Consider the following 25,905-nt stretch of genomic DNA (forward strand, 5'->3'; position numbering starts at 1 on the left):
CTGAAGGCAGCTACTTTACCAATTAAGCCACCCAGGCGCCCTCTAGAAATGGTGTTTTTCTGGTAGGGGGTGGAAGCAGCTAATTCAGTTGCAACTAAAGGGCTTTTCTAAAGAGAACTGTTATACTTCAGTAAGGAATCATAGTGCTTTATGTATACTTTCCATTTCACCGTTCAGAATATTAAAAATGTGAACTCTAGGGAAGTGTTTATTACAATTAGTAATTTTAACTGCTTTATCAAAGATATTCTTTTTCTTTTTTTTTTTTTTTAAGATTTTATTTGACAGACAGAGATCAAAAGTAGGCAGAGAGGCAGGAGGGGTAGGGGGGTGGGGCGGAAAGCAGGCTCCCTGCTGAGCAGAGAGCCCAATACCTTGAGATCATGACCCAAGCTGAAGGCAGAGGCTTAACCCACTGAGCCACCCAGGTGCCCTATCAAAGATATTCTTAATTGAATTTTTCTTTTCTAATTGTAAATGCACTGCAGGAAAGAATATAGTGACTCTTAGCACAATTTCATGCCACCTCCTTGATCTGTGCTAAGGCACCAGTAATTTTATCCACCATGGCTTCTGCTTTATCAGTGTAAATGTTAACATGGTGAAAAATACAAAAAAGCACCATGGACTATTAAGAAAATAGTTTTGACCTCACAGACTTGCTAAAAGTAAAAAGAGCCTTAGGGTCCAGACTTCAGAGACCACAGTTTAAGAAACACTCTTCTACATCAAGACTTTTATAAACTTGAAGTAACATAATAACTTTATAATTATTCCATTAAAAAAAAATGTAAGCTTTAGCCACAGAGAAAAACCTTACTTTTGTGGGATCTTGTCATCCTATCAGATTTAGCAGATGCATCCTTAACTCGGTTATGATATTCTAAAAGGAATGTTCGTTCATGCTCAAAGAAATCATCTACATCCTATAGGGTCAAAAGAAAATATAATTTTTCACTTATTTGCTTTAGTATAATACATAAATCACTTTACCATTATAATCACAAAAGATCAGTAAAACACCTCTAATGATTTTACCAACAAGTTCAGACTTTATACAGACGTGCACTTCTATCTATCCAGGAAGAAATCTGAAATGGTTTTGCAGATGAAAGCTTAGATCCTTCCACAATGGTTCATGTTCACATGTTGAACTCTGAAACGTGTTCCTTCCTACTCATGTTCTGTGTCTACAGTCCTGCCTCTCCAAGAAATACATTACTGCCAGGGGAAGTAAGCTATTGCTTTTGAAAAGAAAAAAATTACAAGAGGCAAGTCTCAATCTATTTCTCTTGGTTTACTATGTATTCTATGAGCCATTCCTGAAGGCTGCCAAGCCTTTGTCATTACAGCCATCTCTGAACTGCTTTGGGGAAATATGGCCAAACTAGTCTTCTGGAAGCAATTATTGTATCTTTTTTGAAACAAAGCCAGATACACATTAAAAATAAAACTATTCAAAGTCCTTTCCTCCTTTCTAAAACAGCAGATGTTTTTTTGAAAAAGCACCAGCTAAAATGATGTAATTCAAATCCACATTAACGGAACTTGGGAAAAAAAGTCGGTACTAACAAAATTTCTTTAAAATTTGTAATTCACGTGTATAAATTTTTTTAACTGTTAAAATGGGGATAAAACTACCCAACTTGCAGGGTTGAAGAGTAAACAAAATATGGGTCAACGAACACACTATAAATGTTCAAAAAATGTTAGTTACTTCTTCACCAAAATCATAATCCATACAGTGGTTTATACTTAATGCTAAGAAAAATGTTCAATATTAATGCATAAGTAGCATCAAAATGAAAGAAGTGGAGTCCTTATTAGAAAGTAGCCATGGCAGAAGCATTGTCAACATACCAGCTGACCTGTCTCTGAAAAACTGAAGTATAAATCAAATAAACAGTAATTCCCACCTAAGTTTTACTTCAGATGTATTTATAAAAATAGGCAATGATGACAAATCAGCATTTATCTTTCTTTGTATCTGCTTGATAATGTAATATAAACTTTTTTCTTTTAATGGTAAGAGTCTTCAGATAAATTAATTCTTGTACCATTTTTAGAACATCATTAAGAAAAACTTGGGTGTTATTTATTTTAATTTTGAATACACCTATTTGTTTATTTGTAAGCTCCACGCGCAAGATGGGGCTTGAATTCACGACCCTGAGATCAAGAGTCATATGCTCTACCAAATGAGCCAGGCACCCCCCCACCCCCACCCACAAGACTAAAACCTCAAAGGAGCTCTTCTAACTCCACATCTGAACCCAAGTCTGCTCCTAAGATTTTGTAGGCCAAGGGCAAATGTACAAATGGAGGCAGTCCCTCTTCATGCCCTATCCTGCAGTTCTGTAAGGCACCCAGAAAAACCTCACATACAAACGTAAATGGATATTCTCTCCTGCACACTCATCTTCTCCCCTGTGCCCGCCCTCTCCCCAGCTGTTCCATGGTCACCCCTGACCACCCATGAATGCACACACTGGAGGATGAACTCAGAGAAGAGGCCCACAGAAGAGGAAAAGTTAGAAGTAGGCTTCAGATTTAGGCAAGGAAATATGGGGTTCCAGATCCCTAAAGCCTGTTCTAGTTTGGAGGGAAGGGGCATGCACTCCAGGTGGGTAAATCCCCTTGGACCTACAGATCTCTCACCCCTGGGAAAAGGAAGTTCTCCAAAGAGTAGAATCGAGGGCAGGGGGCCCAGATTCCCAGACCCAAGAATTCTTCTGTCCAAACTTCTCTTTTACTCCAACAGTGTCATCTGCATGTCTGAAATCTCAATCTATCTTCTTAAAAGAAATAGATTCTCAAACCAATACCTCTTTTAATAAAATAAAATCTTACCTTTACTCCTGAAACAATTACTCCATCTGCTGATTTTACCATGTTTTTAAAGAAATCTTCAAGTTTCTCTTTTTTATTTTTTCCTCTCACACTCAGCTGAAAGAAAGGTAAACTTAAGTTGACAATTTTTTTAGATTACAAATGGAAAGTTACACTTTCTTTTTTTAAAGTAACACCTCTTTTATTCTCTGACATCAAAATGGCAACTACAAAAGGATCCTGATTTTTAAACTTTAGTAAATTGGCAATCATCATGTGTATCAGGGACTTTTAAACTTTAGGGAACTAAAGAGGAGGCTGGCTTTACTCTCAAAGATTCAGATTCAGGTGGTCTACAATAATGCCTATATTATCTCAAATTTTGTGAGTACATCTGATAATCCCATTGCAAGTAGCCTTCTCATCATATATATAGTAATATATAAAGACAACTACAAATTTAATCCAAATTTTATCTGGCTTTTCCAGGAGTTCCTTTAAAGATGTAAAATTTAGGAGCGCCTGGGTGGCTCAGTGGGTTAAGCCTCTGCCTTTGGCTCAGGTCATGATCTTAGGGTCCTGGGACTGAGCCCCACATCAGGCTCTCTGCTCAGCAGGGGGGCTGCTACCCCTCCCCCACCTACTTCTCTGCCTACTTGTGTTCTCTCTCTGTCAAATAAATAAATAAAACCTTTTAAAAAAAGATGTAAAATTTATGGAGTCATACACCATCACATGACTCTGTAAAAGCTTTGAAAACACATTCTGCAAATTCTTTTTTTTTTTTTGTAAGATTTTATTTTATTTGCGAGAGAATGAGAGAACGAGCAGGGTGAGGGGCAGATGAAGAAGCAGACTCCCCAACACGCAGGGAGCCTGATGTGGGGCTCAATTCTGGGACTCTGGGATCATGACTGAGCTGAAAGGTAGATGCTTAATCTACTGAGCTACCCAGGCACCTCATATTCTTCAAATTCTTCACTCTGAACTCATCCAAATATCATGTCTTGTCCTGCTCTGGAGATTAGCAACTTATAAGGAACACAAAAGGTGACTCCTAAATGGGTTAAGCCTCTGCCTTCAGCTCAGGTCATGGTCTCAGGGTCCTGGGATCGAGGCCCACATTGGGCTCTCTGCTCCACAGGGAGCCTACTTCCTCTTCTCTCTCTGCCTATTTGTGATCTTTCTCTCTCTGTCAAATAAATAAATAAAACTGTTTAAAAACAAAACAAAACAAACAAAAAACTGAGAAGCAGCTAACTCTTCGACTTTACGACTTGCTACATCAGCGTGTGCCACAACAGAACATCCCATCTAATTTTTGTATCTACTGCCATGGCTCCAATGTTCACCATTATGTAAATGATTCACAATCATGATTACTACCCCTAAGCTCTTTCCTGAACCTCAGACCCTATTTCCAATTGCCTGTATCATATCCTTATATGGAGATTCTGCTAAATCCACATTAGATTAAGACAGTATTCATTATAATCTAATCTCCACATTTTTCTTCTTGGATCCCTATCTATGGTCCCTCTATCCAGTCTCTTCAACATATTCCCTTAAACCCCATACCTCTCATTAAAAATCTTGAAAATCTACAACTTCTTTTTGTCTCTCACAACTCAAATTCCATCATCAAATGCCTAAAATCTGTCCCTTTCTTTCCCACTGTCCTAGTGAAAAAACTTATTATTTCTGGCCTATTATACTGTACTACTTGTTAACATCTCTTTTCCTCAATTCAATTCATTCTGTTGATGACTTCCAAAATCAAATTTTGAGCATCTCTTCCCTACTCAAATTTTTACAGAGTTTCACAATGTTCAGAGATTGAAAGCCTATTCAAGACTCAACAATCTGGTTCACTTATCTTACCATCTATCACCCTTTCCATCTATTCACCCCCACAGAACCTTATGTTCCAAACAGTTCTCAAAAGAAGCTCTGAACTTTTAAACTCCTCTATACCTGAAATGCTCTCTCTCCTCCTACCAAAAATTCTATTCAGGTATCATTAAACATCCAAATTAAAATATATCTCTTCATGAAACCCTTCCAAACTGCTTTATCTGGCTTTTCAATACATGCTGGGTGTTTTCTTAAACTGCATTTTTAAGATTAATTCATTAATTCACTCATTTAATAAACCACTGACAAATGTATATAAAATCAGGCACTGCACTAGGTGTTTAGGATATAAAGATGATTATGAGGTGGTCCCTACTATATACATATATATATATATATATTTTTTTTTTTTAAGATTTTATTTATTTGACAGAGATCACAAGTAGACAGAGAGGCAGGCAGAGAGAGAGAGAGGGAAGCAGGCTCCCCGCTGAGCAGAGAGCCCGATGCGGGCCTCGATCCCAGGACCCTGAGATCATGACCTGAGCCGAAGGCAGCGGCTTAACCCACTGAGCCACCCAGGCGCCCCCTCCTATATTTTTTTAAAGACTTATTTACTTAAGAGAGAGCTCATAAGAGAGAGTGTGAGCTGGAAGAGGTGCAGAAGGAGAATGAGAGAGAGGGAAAATCCCAAGTAGGCTCCCTGCTGAGGATGGAGTCCAATGCGGGGCTGGATCCCAGGAACTTGAGACCATGACCTGAGCCAAAATTAAGAGTCAGGCCCTCAGGGCGCCTGTCCCAGGATCGGGATTGAGTCCCACGTTGGGCTTCCTGCTCAGCAGGGAGTCTGCTTCTCCCTCTGACCCTTCCCCCTCATGCTCTCTCTCAAATTAAAAAAAAAAAGACAGGCCCTCAATTGACTGAGCTACCCAGATGCCTCAAGGTGGTAAGAGTAAGAGTAATTTATGATGCAGAGGAGAATATAGAGAAACACATGATTTACCATGGGGTGAGTAGTACAATGTTAGTGAATCCACAGGGCATTAGGAGAACACCAAGGGAACTCAATACAGACTTAGGAGAGGAGAAAGGTTAAGACTGGAAGCTGAATGAACAGTCAGGGGCCGTTTCAAGAATGCAGGCAAGGACTGGGGCACCTGGGTACCTAGGTCAGTTAAGACCATCTGAGTCTAGATTTCGGCTCAGGTTACAATGTCAGGGTCTTGAGATAGAGCTTGGTGTCTAACTCTGCACTGAATGTAGAACCCACTTAAGATTCTCTCTCTCAACTCTTAACTACAGGGAACAAACTGAGGATTGCTGGAGTGGAGATGGGTGGGGGGTGGGGAAACTGGGTAACGGGCATAAAGGAGGGCATTTGAAGTAATACGGATTGGGTGTTGCATGCAACTGATAAATCACTGGCTTCTACCTCTGAAACTAGTAATATAGTATGTTTAATTAAATTGAATTTTAAATAAAAAACTAAAAAAAGTAAATAAAAAATCTAAAATAATCCAGTCAACAATTAGAAAAGTCAGAACCAATCTTTAGGTCTGGTGATAGGAAAGAAGAGGACACATTCCTAATACTGTAAGGGAGTGAAACAGACAGGATTTGGTGTTTCCCTAACAGGAACAGGGAGTAGGAAGAGTAATGAGTAATTTTTAGGTTTTTGTTTTTTGTTTCTGTTTTAAGATTTTTATTTATTTAGGGGTACCTGCGTTGCTTAGCCTCAACTGTATGCCTTTGACTTAGGTCATGATCCCAGGGTCCTCTGATCAAGTACTGCATCGGGCTCCCTGCTTCTCCCTTTCCTGCTCCCCCTGGTTGTGTGCTCTCTCTCAGTCAAATAAATAAATAAAGTCCTAAAAAAAAATCACTTTTTTGGTAAGATTTATTTATTTGAGAGACAGAACAGAGAGCGAGTGCACATGCATGCATAGGTGGAGGAGCAGAGGGAGAGGAACAAGCAGATTCTATGCTGAACACAGAGCCTGACATGAGGCCTGACCCCACAACCCTGAGATCATGACCTGCACTGCAATCAAGAGGCTGTTGCTCAACTGAGACACCCAGGTGCCTTAGTAATTTTTAGGTTTTAAGGAATCGGAAGGTAGTGGTACCTTCTTTGAGACAGAGAACACAAAAGGAAGCATGGATTTTAATTATTTTTAAGATTTTATTAATTTGACAGAGAGAGAGACGTAATGAGAGGGGGAACACAAGCAGGGGGAGTGGGAGAGGGAGATTTATGTGAGGCTCCATCCGAGGACTCTGAGATTGTGAACTGAGCTGAAGGCAGATGCTTAACAACTGAGCCACCCTGGTGCCCTGGAAGCATGGGTTTAAAGAAGAGTTCAGCTGAAGGTAAAATGCCAAAAGGGCATCTAAATACAGGTTTTCATGAGACTGTTTAATAAAGAGGGCTGGGGTTCATAATTAATACTGATTTACAAGTTAATAACAGAGTGCCTGCAGCTACAGGAGTCAATGAGATCACTTAGGGAGAATTTATAGAATTAGAAAACTAGAGGAACTCTTTTACTTTTTTTTTTTTTAAGGATTTATTCATTTATTTTAGAAAGAGAGCGAGTGCTTAGGGAGAAGGGTGCTTAGGGAGAGAAGCAGACTCCCTGCTGGGCGCAGAACCTGATGTGGGGCTCCATCTCATGAACTTGAAATCACGATCTGAGCCAAAATGAAGAGTTAGACACTTGGTGCACCTGCGTGGCTCAGTGGGTTAGGTGCCTGCCTTTAGCTCAGGTCATGATCCTGGAGTCTCAGAACTGAGCCCACCATTAGACTCCCTGCTCAGTGGGAAGTCTGTTTCTCCCTCTCCCGCTGTCCCTACCCCTGCTCATGTGTGTGCACGTGCTCTCTCTCTCAAATAAATAAATAAAATCTTAAGAAAAGAAAAAAAAAAGCTGGGAAATTTAACTGCTGAGCCACCCAGGTACCCCTAGAGGAACTTCTAAACTTCTGGAGGAGTCAGTGGGGAATCTAGGAAGGATTAGATTTAAATGAATAGATACATGGAGGGAAAAACTCATGAAGTGGACTAGAAAGGAGTCACAGAGTTATGAAGAAAACTTAGAAGAGATCCAAAAGATACAGAAGTAAATGGGATCCAGGAGAGCTAGAAAGATATCTTCATCAAAATGGAAAGGCACAATGTGAGACATCATATTAACAGAATAAAGGACAAAAACCACTATAAAGGACAAAACTAGCTATCATCTAAATAGCTATACTTTCTCATAACAAAAACACTCAACAAATAGGAACAAAAGGGAACTTCAACTTGATAAAGAGCATCAATGAAAACCCCACAGCTAACATCATACTTAAGAGTGAAACCATGCTTTCCCCCTAAGATCAGAGACAAAAAGATGTCTGCTCTTGTCATTTCTGTTTTACACAGTACTGGAGGTCCTAGCCAGGGCAGTTAGGCAAGCAAAAGAAATTAAAAGGGTGTCCAAATTGGAAAGGATTTTAAAAAAAGAAAAGAAAAGAAAAGAAAAGCTCATACAGGAGTGTGGCTGCCATCGTGGTTGAGGTTGTGGGAGACACATGGAGTTGTAGGATTTGATTTCTGACTAGCTTTCACCTCCTAGTGAGCAAGGTCATTGTCTCATTAAGAGGAACTGCTGCAAGTTGAAGTGAGCTTTTATGGAAAATGGGAGAGAGCTCTCTAAAGTCATAACCTTGTTATAAATGGAGCAGGCAATCTAGGGTAGATGAGAAAGATATAAAGAAAAAAGGGCTGCTAACAGGGTCAAAATGCTAGATAAGTCAAGGGTTTAGATGTACCAGTGAGTCAACGAACAGCCAAAATAAGAAAGGGTAAAAACGGAGTTGTTTATGCTCGGAATCTGTTAATACTAGAGTTTAAGAACTCAGAGAGGAGGCAGGGTCCTGGGTGCGGCCACTGATAAGGTAGCAAGAATTGAATGGGCTTAAGGTGTTAATTAGGTTAAAATATTTAATCTACTGTTAAGCAGACTCAGATTATACCTAGCAAAAAGAGGAAAGGTATATAGCTACCTAAGTAAAGCAACACTAAAGGCAGTCATTACAACAGTGACTACTTCTCACACAACTAAAAGCTAGAATAAGCTTTTCTAGCCCTCCCAGATGCCCCATGGCCTTTTTAGACTTCAAGCACCCTAGTTCCACTTCAACAGCTCATTGGTCCCATGACCCTCTAAAACTTAGATAACAAAATAGCACATACAGATTGCTTTTCCTGCCCCAGTGAAGTGAGTAAACGTCAGAGAAACAGTATCAGAACAAGATTGAGAAAAACTTTCTAGTTTTGGGCCTATGATCTTCTATAAGTTAATGTACAGGGTATTTTTTATTTTATTATTTTATATTTAATTTTTTAAAATTTTATTTTATTTACTCATTAGACAGAGAGACACAGTGAGAAAGGGAACATAAGGCGAAGGAGGTCGGGAGATGCAGGGCTTGACCCCACGACCCTGTAATCATGACCTGAGTAGAAGGTAGACACCCAAAGACTGAGTTGCCCAGGTGCCCCTAATTATAGAGTTTAGAAAGATTTATTTATTTATATGAGAGAGAGTGAGAGAACATGAGTGGATTGGGAAGGGGGTAGAAGGAGAGAAACTCCATGCTGGGCACAGAGCCTGATGCAGGGCTTGATCTCACGTCCCTGAGATCATGACCTGAACCGAAATCAAGAGCATCACCCAGGTGTCCTGCTGTTATTACAGAATATTTGCAAAACACTGTCTTGTCTTCAGAGTTTCTGCAAAACACCAGATGCTGATATTAAAAGGGTTATTACACATATCACATCATTATTTCTATTAAGCATGTATTAGTTTGGGAGAAAAAAAATCTACATTGATGGGAAAAAACTTATGAAACCCTAAGATTTCTGAAGGCTATTTTTTTTTTTCAAGATTTTATTTATTTGACAGAGATCACAAGTAGGCAGAGAGGCAGGCAGAGAGAGAGGAAAAAGCAGGCTCCCTGCTGAGCAGAGAGCCCAATGCAGGGCTTGATCCGAGGACCCTGGGATCATGACCTGAACTGAAGGCAGAGGCTTAACCCACTGAGCAACCCAGGCGCCCCTCTGAAGGCTATTTATAAAGTTGATCTAAACAATTAATAATAATTAACTTGCCTTTTTTTTTTTTAAGATTTTATTTATTCATTTGACAGACAGAGATCACAAGTAGGCAGAGAGGCAGGTGGAGAGACAGAGAGGGAAGCAGGCTCTCTGCTGAGCAAAGAGCCCAATGCGGGGCTTGATCCCAGGACCCTGAGATCATGACTTGAACCAAAGGCAGAGGCTTAACCCACTGAGCAACCCAGGCGCCCCTCATTCATGTACCTTTTTAAAAAAAAAGATTTTATTATTTGAGAGAGAGTGAGAGAGAGCACAAACGGGGGAGTGGCAGAGGAAGAGGGAGAAGCAGACTCCCCACTGAGCAGGAAGCCAGACACCACGACTTGATCCTAGGACGATGGACTCGTAACAGAAGCAGAAGGCAGATGCTTAACCGACTGAGCCACCCAGGCACACCTCATTCACTTATCATTTTAACAAATACTTATTTTATTATATCTTAACTGTCAGCCACTGCTCTAAAGTGCTCAGGATGCAGTGGTGAAAAATAAAAGCCTTACTTCCAGAGAGCCTATATTTTAGTAGCAGAAGACAAATAATAAATACAAAAATTTAAAAAATACAGATATATATGGGCATGAGGGTAGCTCAGTCAGTTAAGCGTCCAGCTCTTGATTTTGGCTCAGGTTGTGATCTCAGGGTCCTGGGATCAAACCCCATGACAAGATCTGCTTCAGATTCTCTCCCTCTTCCTCTGCCCCTCTCTACTCCCTACTCATGCATCTGTTCTCTCTCTCTCTAATATAAATAAATCTTAAAAAAGAAAAAAAAAGATACAGAATTTCAGATAGCACTAAGGGATTTGGCGTTGGGACAGAGTGTGTGGAGCATGAGGCTCCTCTAGCATGAGCGGCCTTGAGCTGACAATATACCTATGGTGCTCTACCAATTATTATTAAGGTTTTGGCCCAGCCACGAATAAGGTTGAGGAAAAACAGACACATAACGGTAAAAGATTGATGATAGCATCTATATCACTTTGGCAACCCTACTCACAAATTGTTTTCCCTTATAATCATGATATAGCCAGCATTCTTTATAATTCCTAGTTACAAATGACCACATACCAGTATCACCACATTTATGCTTATGAAAGTATCCATGTTTAAGTGCTATGCTTCTGTGATTTTTTTTTCTTCTTTTAAAGATTTTTTATTTATATATTTGACAGAGAGAGAGAGAGAGAGAGAGAGAACACAGCAAGGGTAGTGGGAGAGGGAAAAGCAGGCTTCCTGCTGAACAGAAAGCCTGACGCAGGGCTTGATCCCAAGACCCTGGGATCAGGACCTGAGCCAAAGGCAGCCACTTAACACTGAGCCACCCAGGTGCTCCTATTTCTGTGATCTTGAGGTACTTCATACTCTTTTAAAAAAATGTGTTCTCTCTACTGCTAGACTTAGGACATTTTATTGTCATGGTCATGTCAACTAAAACCAAACCAGAAAGACAAATTTATATATACAAAACTCTTTGATCTTGATGTTGACTTCTAAGCAAACTAGCACTATGCTACACTTGTTTTTTGCTAAAATTATGAGTTAATCTTGTCATCCAAATATAAATCCCAATATCTCTACCACCCACCCATTAAAATTCTTTTGCCAGTACTGCAAATGAAGAAATCTTTAAAGCTCAATTGCATCAATTTTTTCTATTTGCACTGTAACAGTTTTCACACAGAGAGGGAAGAAAGATTAGGAGCAATCACACTGAAGAAGGTCAGTTAAACGGATCAAAAGTCAATGATTAATCCTAATGTAACCTGGAATTCTTTAGCTTTAACAGCTGGCTGGGATTCTTCACAGGGCTTCAGAGGACTCCAAACTCAAATTTAATAAACAATCAAATTGATAACCGTGTTTCTTAAGAAGTTCACAATTTCAGGATGAAAAATCAACATCCCAAGTAGTAACATGAATTACCCCCATTTCTTCAATTAATCTACTCAAGTTCTACTGAAATACTGTATTATCACTACAAAAGTATCATTTAAATGAACTGCTTTGAAATATAATAATGTTACAAAAAGAGTTCATCTATTCTTGCCTTTTCCAGTAACTCTAAAAATAAACCTTGATCACTAAATTTAATCAATACTTACATCTTGATTATATTCCAAGAAGACATGAAAATTTAAATCTTTTCTCAAAATAGGATGTGCTGCCACACGACATAGGAACACTTCATGCATTGCAACAGTCTTCTTGAATATTGCCAAATACTCACTAGAAACAATACACAAAATTAAAGGTAAAACACTGCATCAACTAGGAAATCGTCTGCAACAAGTTTTTCAACAAATACTCTGAATTATACTGAATGCAAAATTAAAGATATAGAGATAAAATCCACATAAACAAAGATTTTAGTTGAACTGTTAATAAAATATGTAAAACCCAGCTCTGAAAAGGCTTCATGCTAGTTAATAGTATTTATTATATTTAAATGTTAATATTTTTAGGTTTTATGAACCTTTCTTCCTATGCAAGTTGATGTTAAAGGTAACTACAGAGGGATTTGTTTTCAGCTCCAGATAAAGTATACTACAAATTATTTGATACAATCTTTTTGACTCAGTTTCTAGATAATTACTGCATTTAAACACTTGTATACAAAAAATAAAACCCAAACCTCAGTACACATTTTTGACATTAATATTTTCATCTATAATGACCCAAACACACAAGAAAAAAAGCATACCACAGAGAGACTAATTTTGTCATTACATTGAAAAACTGTACTTAAAATATTTTATTATCAGTGAATCACAGCGATCATATAGTAATACATGTCAGTTTGAAAAAAAAAACACTCAAGGAAAAGGCCCAATATTGTTGCTTCAACTACGTGCAAGGAGGATAAAATTTACATACCAGCAAACCAGCAGGACCAATGTTGGGAGAAGTTTGATCTCTGTGAGGGTAGTCATTCAGTGAAGACAAAAAAGAAGGATGCAGAGGATGGAGGTAGCAGTAGGATAAACCCAAGGTTCTCTGTTATCCAACCCCTAACCAGACCACAAAAGAATCATGATCAGGGCCACTGGAAAACCACAGATTCTTTAATATTAATGTGCTCTGCTAATTTCCAGTTTTCAGTCTTATAACTATAAAAGTATAGATCTCTGTCTGCTCTCAGACTATTGCTTGCACCCAGCATAGACAAAAGTCTTAAAATACCTGGCACCTTACACTTTGACAAAAAAGATCTACTTTGCTAATTTATCCTGTCAAATGAGTTTAGCATTCTGAAAAGGAGGCTAGTGGCCAAGGGGATATATGCTTAAAAGCTGAAACTAAGTGGAAGAGGAGAAAAGGAAATGCATGAAGAGGAGAAATGACTAGAAAAAGAGTGATGAAAGTGATGATGATGCAAGGAAAATATTTCCTTGTATAGCTCCCAAAATACAGAAAAACAGTACAATGCAAATCTAAAATTATTTCAAATGTCTAATAAAAGAGGAAAGATTTGGTATTTTTAGCAAGTATGCTAAAAATAAAATAGAAACTATCTCAAATTTTTTCAAGGATTTAATACATTTCCAGTGTATGTGAAACCAATAATCATTCAACAAAAAACATTTTAAAACTATTCTCTTGTTACTTTGCTCCTATTCTTCTTCCTCCTCAGAAGCCAGAGGCAGAGAAAAAGAGGGCAAAAATTATACATACACACACGCACACACACATATTTTTAAAAAAAGAAAACAGAATATATGCAGAGTTGCACAGTGCATATTTCTATGAGAAACAGAAGTTTGGGTAGTATGCACATATCGAAAAAAGAAAACCAGTTTGGCAATGACAAAGACCTTGTAATTAAAAAACAAAACAAGTTACGCTCTGTTTTTAAAAAGTCGTATTTCCCTTTGTATTATTTTTTAATAAGGTTTTGGATCCTCTCTTTTCAATTTTCAGAGTCTATTTAAAACATTAATTTAAAGAATTTAACAATGCAGACAATTATTCCATAATTTTCCTGTAGGCTCTGATCATGATCATTAAAACTGGTTGTTTGGCTTAAACCTGCATCTTTCAGAAAGGGTCACTGTGGTGAAATGATTAAAAGGATGGGATATCAGAGAGCACAGAAAAAGGCATTAAAATAAGCACAATTAACAAAGCAGTAAGAAAAATCACATACGCTTCCAGTTCCTGTTTCATCTTTGTGAACTCTTCCTTTGTCATGGACCCTTCGCCTTCTCCCAGCTTCTGAAGTTTTTCCCTTGAAGCATCAAAATCAGGTCTTGGTGGTGCTGGTGGGATCTGTAAGAGAACCAAGTCACTTATTTATTTATTTATTTACTTATTTATTTATTTATTATTTTTTTAGAAAAGATTTTATTTATTTATTTGATAGGGAGAGATCACAAGTAGATGGAGAGGCAGGCAGAGAGAGAGAGAGAGAGAGAGATGGAAGCAGGCTCCCTGCTGAGCAGAGAGCCCGATGCAGGACTCGATCCCAGGACCCTGAGATCATGACCTGAGCCGAAGGCAGCGGCTTAACCCACTGAGCTACCCAGGTGCCCCAAATCACTCATTTAAAGACTATTTTCTTTGTCACAGCAGCTGTACTGCTGCCACCATAAAAGACTGAATCTGGGAGAGCTAAAGACATCCTGAATGAACACAACACCAGAAATATATCAATTCAGGGTAGAGAATTTGATTAGGTCCTTTGTGCCAACAGCAGAGCACTATTTTCTACTATTAGAACACTGGTTTCCCATACTTTAATCTGCAGATTTCTATGTGGCAACTTACGAGTCCTCAAATTATATGCACATTAAGCTCTGACTATATACTAAAAGAAGATGCATACCATTTTTCAGAATGAAGTAAATGGTTCGATTAAATACAAATATTTTTAAAAATTAAGGAATTTATAGTAGCTTTATGCTATTCTGTTTCTAAAATTCATGAATCCCAACAGTAGGATCCAGCAAGGAATGTTAAAAAGGGTTCCTGAACTGGAGGAGTGGATCAGAAACAAAAAGTACGGACTTAAAACCAAGGGATTAATGACTATCATCATTCTATTTACTCACAGTAGGTAAGTAAACACTTACCTTAAATAAAATTGTAAGATCTAGAAGAGCCGTGTCATTCAAAGGTATAATAAAGAGAAAGTGTACCTTAAGAGGAATGGCCTACAAGTAAGAAGTGTTTAGGGGAAATGACGGAAGTCAAGAAAGCAAAAAGGTAAGAGGAAGAACAGGTAAGTAGGGGAAAGCTACAGAATGAATACAAGAAAAGGGTTATGCTTGAGGAAAGCAACAGGGAAAGAAGTATCAAGAACAGCTGAGCACACATACACCCCATCTACTGTGTGCCAGGAATGATGCTGAACAATATGCATATAAAGATAAATAAGACATGATCTTTTCTTTTTTCTTTTTTTAAGATTTTATTTATTTGTCAGAGAGAGTGGAAAGAGTGAGCAAGCACAAGCAGGGGAAGTTGCAGGCAGAGGGAGAAGCAGACTCCCTGATGAGCAGGGAGCCTGATGCAGGACTTGATCCCAGGATTCTGGGGTCACGACCTGAGCTGAAGGCAGGCGCTCAACCAACTCAACCACCCAAGCGCCCGAAAGAAAACATGGTCTTACTCTTTGAGGAGTGTTTAGTCTGTAGAAGGATATGGTAGTAAGAAAATCCCATCAGACAAGATGAGGGTGAAAAGGTGGAAATAAGATGCAAAAAGAAGGAGCTTCCAGGTTGGTGAAGACACTGACATGCTGGAAAGGTGGAAGGTAGTAGACCTGCAGAACATGAGAGTTTTGCACCAACCCCCTCTCCCTGTACCTTGTCCTATGCATCTCTTTCTTTTGGCTGTCCTGAGTTTATCCTTTATAAAAACTGGTAGTTTTTGTAAAAGAAAAAAAAAAAAGAGAGAGAGAGAATGCACTGCCAGTTGTCCCCAAATTCTGAGTCATACAAAGAAAGAGCAAATGACTGAGAAGGAGTGGCCACAAGGATGGAAACAGAATCAGATCAGGATGATTTCAAGATGAAATGAAACTAAGTTTCAGGAATCTAAGTGTGGTCAGACCCTGATGGATACCTAAATAACCTCTTAAGGGACCCTCCAACCCTAAATATCTGTCTACCTAAGGGTTCAAGACCAGTATGGTTTATAATATCCCCCTCATTAATCTCTAGGAAAAGCCTGTTTCAATTCCAATAAACAGTAACAATTTAAGTTTAAATGAAGGAGCATAAGATATCCATTATCTTCACACTCTTAAACTAGACAATTCAGTATAAAAGGTGGTAGTCCATTGTGTTTTGCAACTGACAATTTTTAAAAACCACACCAGTTCACTAAAATGCTAAACAAAATTTAACACATAACAAGGTATCTAAAAAGCACCTAGAAAATGGGATTAAAATGGAACCCCAACACTTACAATGTAACCCGCATAGTCTTCATTTTCAATGAAGGAATCATGAAGCCAGATAAATTCCTCATGTTGTCGAACAACGGAAAACTCATTTTGTTTAAAATTTGGCAATGAGCTCTGCAAAGATAGAGATTTTCTTGAAGAAAAATCAAAATTATACTAAAAGGCTTTTAATAAACACTTTTAATCTTATTTTCTTAAATCAGTCTTACATAAATGATTATCAGTACTTTTACAATCTATAATGAAAACTCTGAGACACCCAGAAGAAATTATCCTGGCAACTTTGAAAAATAAGTTGACAGCCTCTTATTATATTGTACTGCCACCATTACTTAAAGGTTATTAATATATATCAAACTCAACTACTCAAAGGAAAATAAATCTACAATCTGAAAATGTGTCTGAGAACTAAAATCCAAGAAGAAAATATTTTGTAAGGCAGTAATTTATTTACTTAATTTTAAAGATTTTATTTATTTATTTGAGAGAGAGAGAGAAGGATTGCTGGGGGGAGAGGGACAAGCCTGTGACCATGACCTGAACTAAAATCAGGAGTAGGAGGCTTAACCACCTGTGCCACCCAGGTGCTCAGTAAGACAGTAATATAATTCACTGAAAAAACAAAACTGAAAACAAGAATAGTGAAACATGTTAGTAAGTCTAGAGAAAATTAAATGTGCATTACATCTAGGTTCTGTGATTCTTAAATGTTAATCTTTAAAATGTACATTAAAACAAATACATTCACTAAAACTGTTAAAAGCAGTGAATTATAAACTAAAATATGGTTTCTAATTATGTTCAAAACCAAGGTTCCAGTCAATATATTACTACATATGTAACATTTGCACAATAAATAGCTGAAATAATACATGTTCAAAATCACATTTACCTTTGTGTGAACAGTGAATTTTACTTTATCTCTTTCACTAAGAGCATCAGAAATGTCCACTTGCAGAGCAGCATCACTCTGAAGATCTACATTTATTGCTTTAAGCTAGAAAAAGATAATACTTTAATGAAAAGTTCTGTGGGCTTATACAAAATTTCATTATTTTCTCAGACATTAAGACAATGCAAAAACAGAACAAAAATAACAAAAGAATCTTAAATCTAAAAGGTTATCAAGTTCATTTAAACCTCATATATATTTTGGGAGGTAGGTGCTTTGGGTATGTTACTACCTTTTTTTTTTAAGATTTTATTTAGTATTTGACAGAGAGAGACACAGCAAGAGGGAACACAAGGCGGGGCGGGGGGTAGTGGGAGAGGGAGAAGCAGGCTTCCAGCTGAGCAGGAGCCCAATGCAGGTCTCCATCCCAGGACCCTGGGATCATGACCCGAGCCAAAGGCAGACACTTAATGACTGAGCCACCCAGGTGCCCTGGCTATGTTATTATCTTAATCAATTTTCATTCTATACCATTCAACTATACTTTGTATGAGTCGATGTGCTAACCATGATTCATTTTAATTTCACTCAAAAAGTAAACTATTTTTTCTCTAACTTACTCTCTGCCATCATGGTATGTGTGGTTAACTATTCCTCACGATGGACTACCGCAGAAAGTCTAGAAGTCACCCTAACCTAGGAACTTGGATAGCCTGGGTTTGAATCCCATCTCTGCACATTAATACTCTGATTTGGATCTTCTCACAAGGCCCATCAAGCAATTTCTGGCAAAGAAACAAAAGCAGAACTGTCCCATTCCCCAGTGGATTCAGATGAAAACTGGTAACAAAATTAAGTACATCTTCAAGAGGCACTGGAGAAGAACCAAGCTAGTCTATAAGCAACGGCACATGGGATGGCACACATATCTATGCTGCATGGTCACAAATTCATATCCTACCACTCTGTAACATCACTACTACCTGAGCAATAGACATGTTTTATCAGGGAAAGGATTCTTCTGTTACTATGCTTCTGCACCAGTTGGTTGGTTCAATAATAAATACGTGAGACCTTTTGTTTGGAAAAAAAAAACAAGGGGCGCCTGGGTAGCTCAGTGGGTTAAGCCTCTGCCTTCGGTTCAGGTCATGATCTCAGGGTCCTGGGATCGAGTCCCACATCGGCTCTCTGCTCAGCAGGGAGACTGCTTCCCTTCCTCTCTCTCTGCCTGCCTCTCTGCCTACTTGTGATCTCTCTCTCTCTCTCTCTGTCAAATAAATAAATAAATAAATCTTAAAAAAAAAAAAAGGAAAAAAAAAACAACAAAAAACCAAACCATAAAATTAACTATCTTCTGAGAAGATGGTCCATTAAAGTTCAAGTGCTCTAAAAGTAAGGAAAGTATCTACCTTTTTTCTTTTAAAAGATTTTATTTATTTGACAGAGAGAGACACAGCGAGAAAGGAAACACAAGCAGGAAAGTGGGAGAGGGAGAGGCATGCTTTCCACAGAGCAGGGAGCCCAAACTGGGGGTTGATTCCAGGAGTCTGGGATCACGACCCAAGTGAAAGGCAGCCGCTTAACTGACTGAGCCACCCATGTGCCCCTCCTTTTCTTTTTTCTTTTTTTTTTTCCCAAAGATTTTATTTATCGATTTGTGAGACAGAGAGAGAGAGCATGAAAGCGGGGTAAAGGGGAGAGGGAGAAACAGACTTCCCGCTGAGCAGGGAGCCTGATGCAGGGCTTGATCCCAAGACTCCAGGGCAATGACCTGAGCCAAAGGCAGATGCTTAACTGACTGAGCCACCCAGGCACCAAGTATCTACCTTTTAGAACAAGAAAAATAATTAAAAAAAATATTGGCTAAAAATTCTACTGCTTAATACAGGAATAAACTGTGAAACTATTAAATACAATTAAAGATACTACATATGTAAAGCGCTAAGAAAAATGGTAACATAAATACTCAACTACTGCCTGTGATATGCATTAAATTCATATTTTACTCTACAAGCTTTATTATGTTCAAAGAATTAAATATGTTGTAAATTTAGTGCTTTCATTTACGTGTCTATTAGAAGACTTCTCTACTTATAATTCTTTAAAAAAAAAAAATAACTAAATAAACTCTATACCCAATGTAGGGCTGAAACCCACAACCCAGAGATTAAGTCATATGCTCCACCCACTGAGCCAGCCAGATGCCCCTCTACTTTACAATACTTATCATTAATTCTATTTATAATTCTTAAATTTCATCAATTTTTCTTCCCTTTAAACAAATATACATTCTAAAATGTTTGGCTACTTTGGAGTCTTATTTAAAAAAATCAAACACACTACAAGATAAAAATGAAGTCTTAGCAGCAAAGATACAAAATTATTTAAAGTCTAATTAACTACCTAGCTTACTTCAAATACTGTAGTTAAACCCGGGACTTATTTTGGGAATCTCACCTAGTCAATGACATTTCACCTTTTTTTTTTTAAAGATTTACTTGTCAGAGAGAGAGAGAGGGCGTGAGTGAGCACAAATATCCCTGTGATCATAACCACAATTATCTCCAGGAGTTCCTTCCTTTGACGTTTCTACTTCTTTGCTTTCCACCTCTTCTGTAAATTATCTTTATCTTTTATATGTGTTATTAAAGCTGGTAGCCATTCACATATTGCCTTTATGGCCATTAATCCGATCTATCATTTGTCTTTTTCATTCTTTTAGCAGCTATGTTCTAGAATTGATCTCAGGAAAAGTGCCTGAATCATAAAGGCAGTCATAGCAAAATGCTGATGGTGAGACTGTGACTCCTTTAATTTATATTTCATAGTAAATTCAAAATATCAGCTGAAGTGTTCATCCTGATATTGCATTTTTCTACAGTCAGTATGATATACACTTCATACCTCAATTTTTTTTTTCCATTTCCTGAGATTACAGAGAAAAGGACATATAAAGGAATTATTTTGTTTGGCAATAAGATTTGCTTCACACACATTAGGATTTTTTTTTTTAAAGTTCTGTTTTCTAATAACTAAGATGTATAATGGAAAAGCCAGCCAACAAAATGAAATCATCCCCCACATAAACACAAAATTTCCACTGAAAGCTAATCTGCTGTATTTTATCAATTCTAGATGCGTATTTTACGCATTTTAACACTTGAAACAGGAATGCCTTGCAACTGAAAACAAATTTCAGTTTAACTGGAAATACTTTTTTTCTTGGTGATACACAGATTTGATAAAGTATTATATTATAAATTTATAAAGTATTATATTATAAAGTATAATATTATAAATTTATAATTACATAAAATGCACACAGGATTTTTCAGGCGTATTTTCTTCTTTCTCTAAAGTTAATATTAGAGAGTTTTTATTAAGGGAAAATGAAAGCAAACAACTTGTGATTCATCAACATTTAATTAACTGTCTGAAATTAGTGAGGTCGGTGTGAGGAAATTCTCATTAGATGACATTCACTGGTTTAATTCTTTAAACACTGTGTCAAGGCCAAGAGAAAGACTTGGCAGGGAAAACAGATTAAACAACATAAATATATATCATTAGAAAGATAATTTAGGGGCGCCTAGTTGGTTAAGCATCTGACTTTGGCTCAGGTCATGATCCCAGAGTCCTGGGATTGAGTGTCAGTGATGGGCTCCACAATGAGCTGCCAAGCAGGGAGTCTGCTTGTCCCTCTGCACTGCCCTCCCTTTGTGCTCTCTCAATAAAATCTAAAAAATAAAATAAGAAAGATAATTTAAAGACAATGCCCTTTTGATTAATTTTCCATAAATACTTATTTAGTAAAGAAGACATTCACTACTAATTTACTATACTGACTCATTTACTATAAAGTATGTACCCTAGGACATTCCTAAAAAATTAGTTCCATCTTTTGCCAGAAAAGCAAATGTAGACACATGAGTGGATGGATGAAGAAAATGAAAATAACTATTGCAACAGCCTCCCAACTGGTGTCTTGCTTCTACCCCTTACTTTATTCTATTCCTTACAGAGCTACCAGAAGATCCCATTAAACATTAAACATAAACATCATTCCTCTGCTCAAAACCTAAGGGGTCCCCACTTGGAGAAAAGCCAAAGTCCTTATAGGGGTCTCCCAGGCAATACAAAATCTCTATCTGACATCATCTCTCAGGCTAATCTACTATTCCTCTGGCTCACTGTAAACCTGCCACATGTCTTCCTTGTCGTTCCTTTAATATTGGGGCGTGCTGCCACCTCAGGAGTCTTTGCACTTACTGTTACCTCTACCTGGAATATTCTGCCACCAAATATCTATCTGCAGGAATCATTCCTTCATTTCCTTCAAGTATTTACCAAAACGTCACCTTCTCAGGAAGGCCTTTCCTGTCAGACTATAGCTCAACTCCCTTCTACTTCCTCCTTTTTTTTTTATATCACTTGTTTACCATCTACTCTCTCTATATATATTTTTAAAGATTTTATTTATTTATTTGACAGAGATCACAAGTAGGCAGAGAGGCAGGCACAGAGAGGGGGGAGCAGGCTCCCTGCTGAGCAGAGAACCTGATGTGGGGCTCAATCCCAGGACCCTGGGATCATGACCTGAGCCAAAGGCAGAGGCTTTAACCCACTGAGCCACCCAGGCGCCCCTATATTTTATTTTTTTAATAGTCCTCCCTAACTAGAATGCCAATTTTGTGAGGACACAGATTTTTGTTTTGTTCATTGCTATATTCCCAGTGGCAGACTTCAATAGCTACATGTTGAATGGAAAGTAGAAAGAAAGGTTGGTAAACATAACTGGGCTAAGAAAATGTAATTATAGTACAATCAATGGAAAACCTCTGAGACAGACAGAAGTAAATTCCATTAGTCTCACTAATTCAGGCCAAATTTTAAATCTGTTTAACTCCTAGCCCAGATATGATTTTGAAAGTCCTGTAAAACATCATTTCTATTATTATTTTATGCCTTATACTGAGCAGTCAAATCCATGGTTGATTATATATACATTTTCTGGACACTGGTGTGTGAAACCAGATTTCCTCTCATATACCAGAAACAACAAAACATTACTAGGGTTACATGATATGTCACTCCAACGCCTTTTTAAAAATTTTTTTATTAAGATGTATTAATTTACTTTAGAGAGAGCGAGCATATGCGCACAAGGGGGCAGAGGGAAAGGAAGAGAAGTAGACTCCCCACTGAGTGCAGGGCACAAGGCAGGGCTGGATCTTAGGACCCTCAGAACATGACCTGACCTGAAATAAAAAGTCAGGCTGCCTTGAACCCTCCAGGAGCCCCATCCAAAGCCTTTCTGGTGTCACACTCCCACTGCTCTTTTGCCATACCCAGCTTGCAAATTCCCATAACTGTTATTAACCCAACCATCAACTCTCTGCTTTTACACTTTGAGCTGCTGAGTGTAGCTAGAGAAAGCAGTAACTGGCATTTGCAACCAGATTTCCTCTCACATACCGTTCCAGACACAATAAAACATTACTAGGTTATTACTAGAGTAGTACTAACGGTGTTCACGCCTGTATTCCCTCCAAGTCACAGTTAATACTACTGGTAGAACAAATATAACACTTTACTCTATAGACAATATACTAATATGCATTTATTTAATAAACTTTTAAAGAGATTTTACCATTTTATCTATCTATCTATCTATCTATCTATCTATCAGGGAGAGAAAGAGAGCACGTGCAGGCACCCAAGAGAGAGCACGTGCAGGCACCCAAGAGAGAGCACAAGCAGGTTCCCCACTGAGCAAGGAGTCTGATGTGAGACTCAATCCCAGGACCCTGGGATTAAGACCTGAGCCAAAGGCAATTGCTTAACTGACTGAGCCCCCAAAGCGTCCCTTTAATAAACTTAAAAAAAAAAAAAAAAGATTTATCCACTTATCTGAGAGAGGGAGAGAGCATGAGTGAGGGGTAGGGCAGACACCTCACCAAGTGTGGAGCCCAACGGGGGCTGGATCTCAGGACTCTGAGATCATGACCAGAACCAAGAGCCGGATGCTTAACCAACTGTGCCACCTAGAAACCCCTTCCCTAGTACTTTTAACCAAACAATCAATTTTTCACCTCATTTTAATATATTTCAAACAGCTATCTCGGGTACTGTGGAGCACATAAGGTGAACAAAAAGCTATGCCTTCAAGAAACTGGTAGTGAGGGAGACAATCAACTATGTAATAAAACCAAAAGAAGTACTTCCCATTCTTCTTCCTCACAGACTGTACCCTGTGCACAATTTAACCTTATCAGTATCTCCCAGTCTGTGACCTTCTATGCGTCTGCAGTGTGTTACCCTCTCTGCTTCTCTCCTCTTCCACACTACTGCATGATACGTCACTCCACTATCTTTCTTACTGGTCCTGTCAACTCTCATTGCTCTTTTTGCCATAACTGGCTTACAAATTCCCACACTCAGGAGCAATTCAACAATCGCCTTTGCTTTCTGAGCTGCTGGTAAGGCTACAGAAAAGTCACAATTGTTTATACTGGTCTACTACAAAATTAATGGTCTTCGATTTGCATCGGCTCTTAATACCACTCAGCACTCTTGAATAGACCTGCTCAGCTCCCCTTCTGATTCCCTTCAGCAACTACTCTCAACTTCTACTTCAACCCTCTAAATTTCCACCCCTCTCTCAACAAGTGACCTGGTTTCCCACATCCCAAAGAAACAACACTAGCAGCTGTTTTCCCTCAGACCTATCAATAAACTCTCTTACAGGGACGCCTGGGTGGCTCAGTTGGTTAAGCAGCTGCCTTCGGCTCAGGTCATGATCCCAGCGTCCTGGGATTGAGTCCCACATCAGGCTTCTTGCTCAGCAGGGAGCCTGCTTCTCCCTCTGCTTCTGCCTGCCATTCTGCCTGCCTGTGCTCGCTCTCTGCCCCTCTCTCTCTCTGATAAATAAATAAAATCTTTAAAAAAAATAAAAAATAAAAAATAAACTCTCTTACAAAAAAAAAATCTAACCTCATCATCTTTTCCACTTTTTCATAAGTAGTGTCCATCTGTTCACCCAAGCATTTAACTTTGCTGTCTGCTTTAGGACCTGCTCATACACTGCTCTTCTAGTTAAGGTTAGACTCTGTTTCACAAATCCTTCACACACTAATTTTTAAATCCAATAACTTTTTACTCTTCTTGTCCTCTCTGCAGTATTTTTGCCTTAGTGATCATTTTAATTCCTTTAAACTTTCTCAACTTCTGGGGACTTCTCTCATATCCCTCCTACTTCTTTCAGCCCTGTCAATTGATCTGTTCTTCCCTATAATCCTTAAATGTTGGTTTCCACAGGTGCTATCTAAACTGGGCAATCTCAGCCATTCTCGACTGTAACTCCTAAGTATTTATCATCAATTCAAACCTCTTAAATTCCCAATCATACTTTCGCAGTACCAACTAGACATATCTGACTACAAGTACTCGCTTATTAAACAATGGAGTGCCAGGGCGCCTGTGTGGCTCAGTGGGTTAAAGCCTCTGCCTTCAGCTCAGGTCATGATCCCAGGGTCCTGGAATCAAGCCCCACATCGGGCTCTCTGCTCAGCAGGGAGCCTGCTTCCCCCTCTCTCTGTCTGCCTCTCTGCCTACTTGTGATCACTCTCTCCGTCAAATAAATAAATAAAATCTTAAACAAACAAACAAAAAAACCAGAGTGCCTTCAATGTGCAAAACCACTGTCCTAGGAGCTAGGGATAGAGCAGTGAAAAGACACAATCCTCACCTTTTCAGGAAAGGGACATAGCATCTCTTTGCTATGTCCCTTCCTTCATCCTCCCTTCTGATTTAATTATACCTTCATCATTTTTCATCTGGACTATTACAACAGCCTGTTAACTGGCTTCTCTGCTTTGTGGAAGAAAGATACCTTATAGGTACTTCAAATCCGACATATATGAAACCAAACATTTTATCTACCTCAGTTCTTTTACCCTGCATTCCTCATTTTCTCCTTCTCCTCTGCCCAGCCCATGTACTTCTACAGTCACTATACCCCACCAATTCTACCTCCTAAGCATCTCTTTGCTATGTCCCTTCCTTCATCCTCCCTTCTGATTTAATTATACCTTCATCATTTTTCATCTGGACTATTACAACAGCCTGTTAACTGGCTTCTCTGCTTTGTGGAAGAAAGAATCAACCTCTACATCAGAGTAATCTACAGTGCTATTTTCATCTAGGTATAGGTCTTTCGCAGCTTAAAATCCCCAAGGACTTCCCACTGCCTGGAATCTTAATTATTATGCAATTTACACTTGATCTATACTATCCATTATCTACCCTTGCTTCCTGTGAGAACAAGTGCTCCAGGTGGAACCGAATTACCTACCCAGGCTACCCACTCTGCTGGCAAGCCTTCCCCTTCCATGAGAGCCTACAAAATTCCTGGTCAATATTTAAGGCTTAGCTCATTTAGGTAACAGCACAGCAGTTAAAAGAGTGCCAGACCTGGAGCTAGACCGCCTGAGTCTGACTTCAGCTCATATTGGCTGTTACAACCTTGGGCAAGTTATTTAATCTCTCTGAACCTCAGATCTCCTTTCCAAACTAGAAAGTAGCAGCTACTAAACAGGGATTTGAGAATTGAGTGAGTATATGGAAAGTACCTGGACCACAGTAAATGCTAAGTCAGTATGCAGTTATCATTATGGCTTCACGTCCCTTCTCCCAAAAGCAAACACTCCCTCCTTTGTACTTCTACGGCACTTTATCATAAGTCTGCCACTACACTGTGATG

At 38.6% G+C, this 25,905-nt stretch overlaps 1 protein-coding gene across 1 annotated transcript in view; it reads right to left on the bottom strand.

Moving 5' to 3' along the window:
* The window catches only part of SNX6 (sorting nexin 6), a 62,301-nt gene that overhangs the window by 32,246 nt on the left and 4,150 nt on the right, over window positions 1-25,905 (bottom strand). The window contains exons 3-8 of the mRNA XM_045067637.1: window positions 17,145-17,249; window positions 16,256-16,366; window positions 13,991-14,112; window positions 11,949-12,072; window positions 2,851-2,946; window positions 821-926 (exon numbers count right to left, since the gene is read on the bottom strand). Of these exons, the coding sequence (XP_044923572.1) occupies window positions 821-926; window positions 2,851-2,946; window positions 11,949-12,072; window positions 13,991-14,112; window positions 16,256-16,366; window positions 17,145-17,249 (664 nt within the window). The remainder of the gene's footprint in view (window positions 1-820; window positions 927-2,850; window positions 2,947-11,948; window positions 12,073-13,990; window positions 14,113-16,255; window positions 16,367-17,144; window positions 17,250-25,905) is intronic.

The sequence above is a fragment of the Mustela putorius genome, unplaced genomic scaffold (assembly GCF_011764305.1).
Source record: "Mustela putorius furo isolate JIRA1106 unplaced genomic scaffold, ASM1176430v1.1 tig00003898_pilon_pilon_pilon, whole genome shotgun sequence".
In the NCBI taxonomy this organism is placed as follows: Eukaryota; Metazoa; Chordata; class Mammalia; order Carnivora; family Mustelidae; genus Mustela; species Mustela putorius.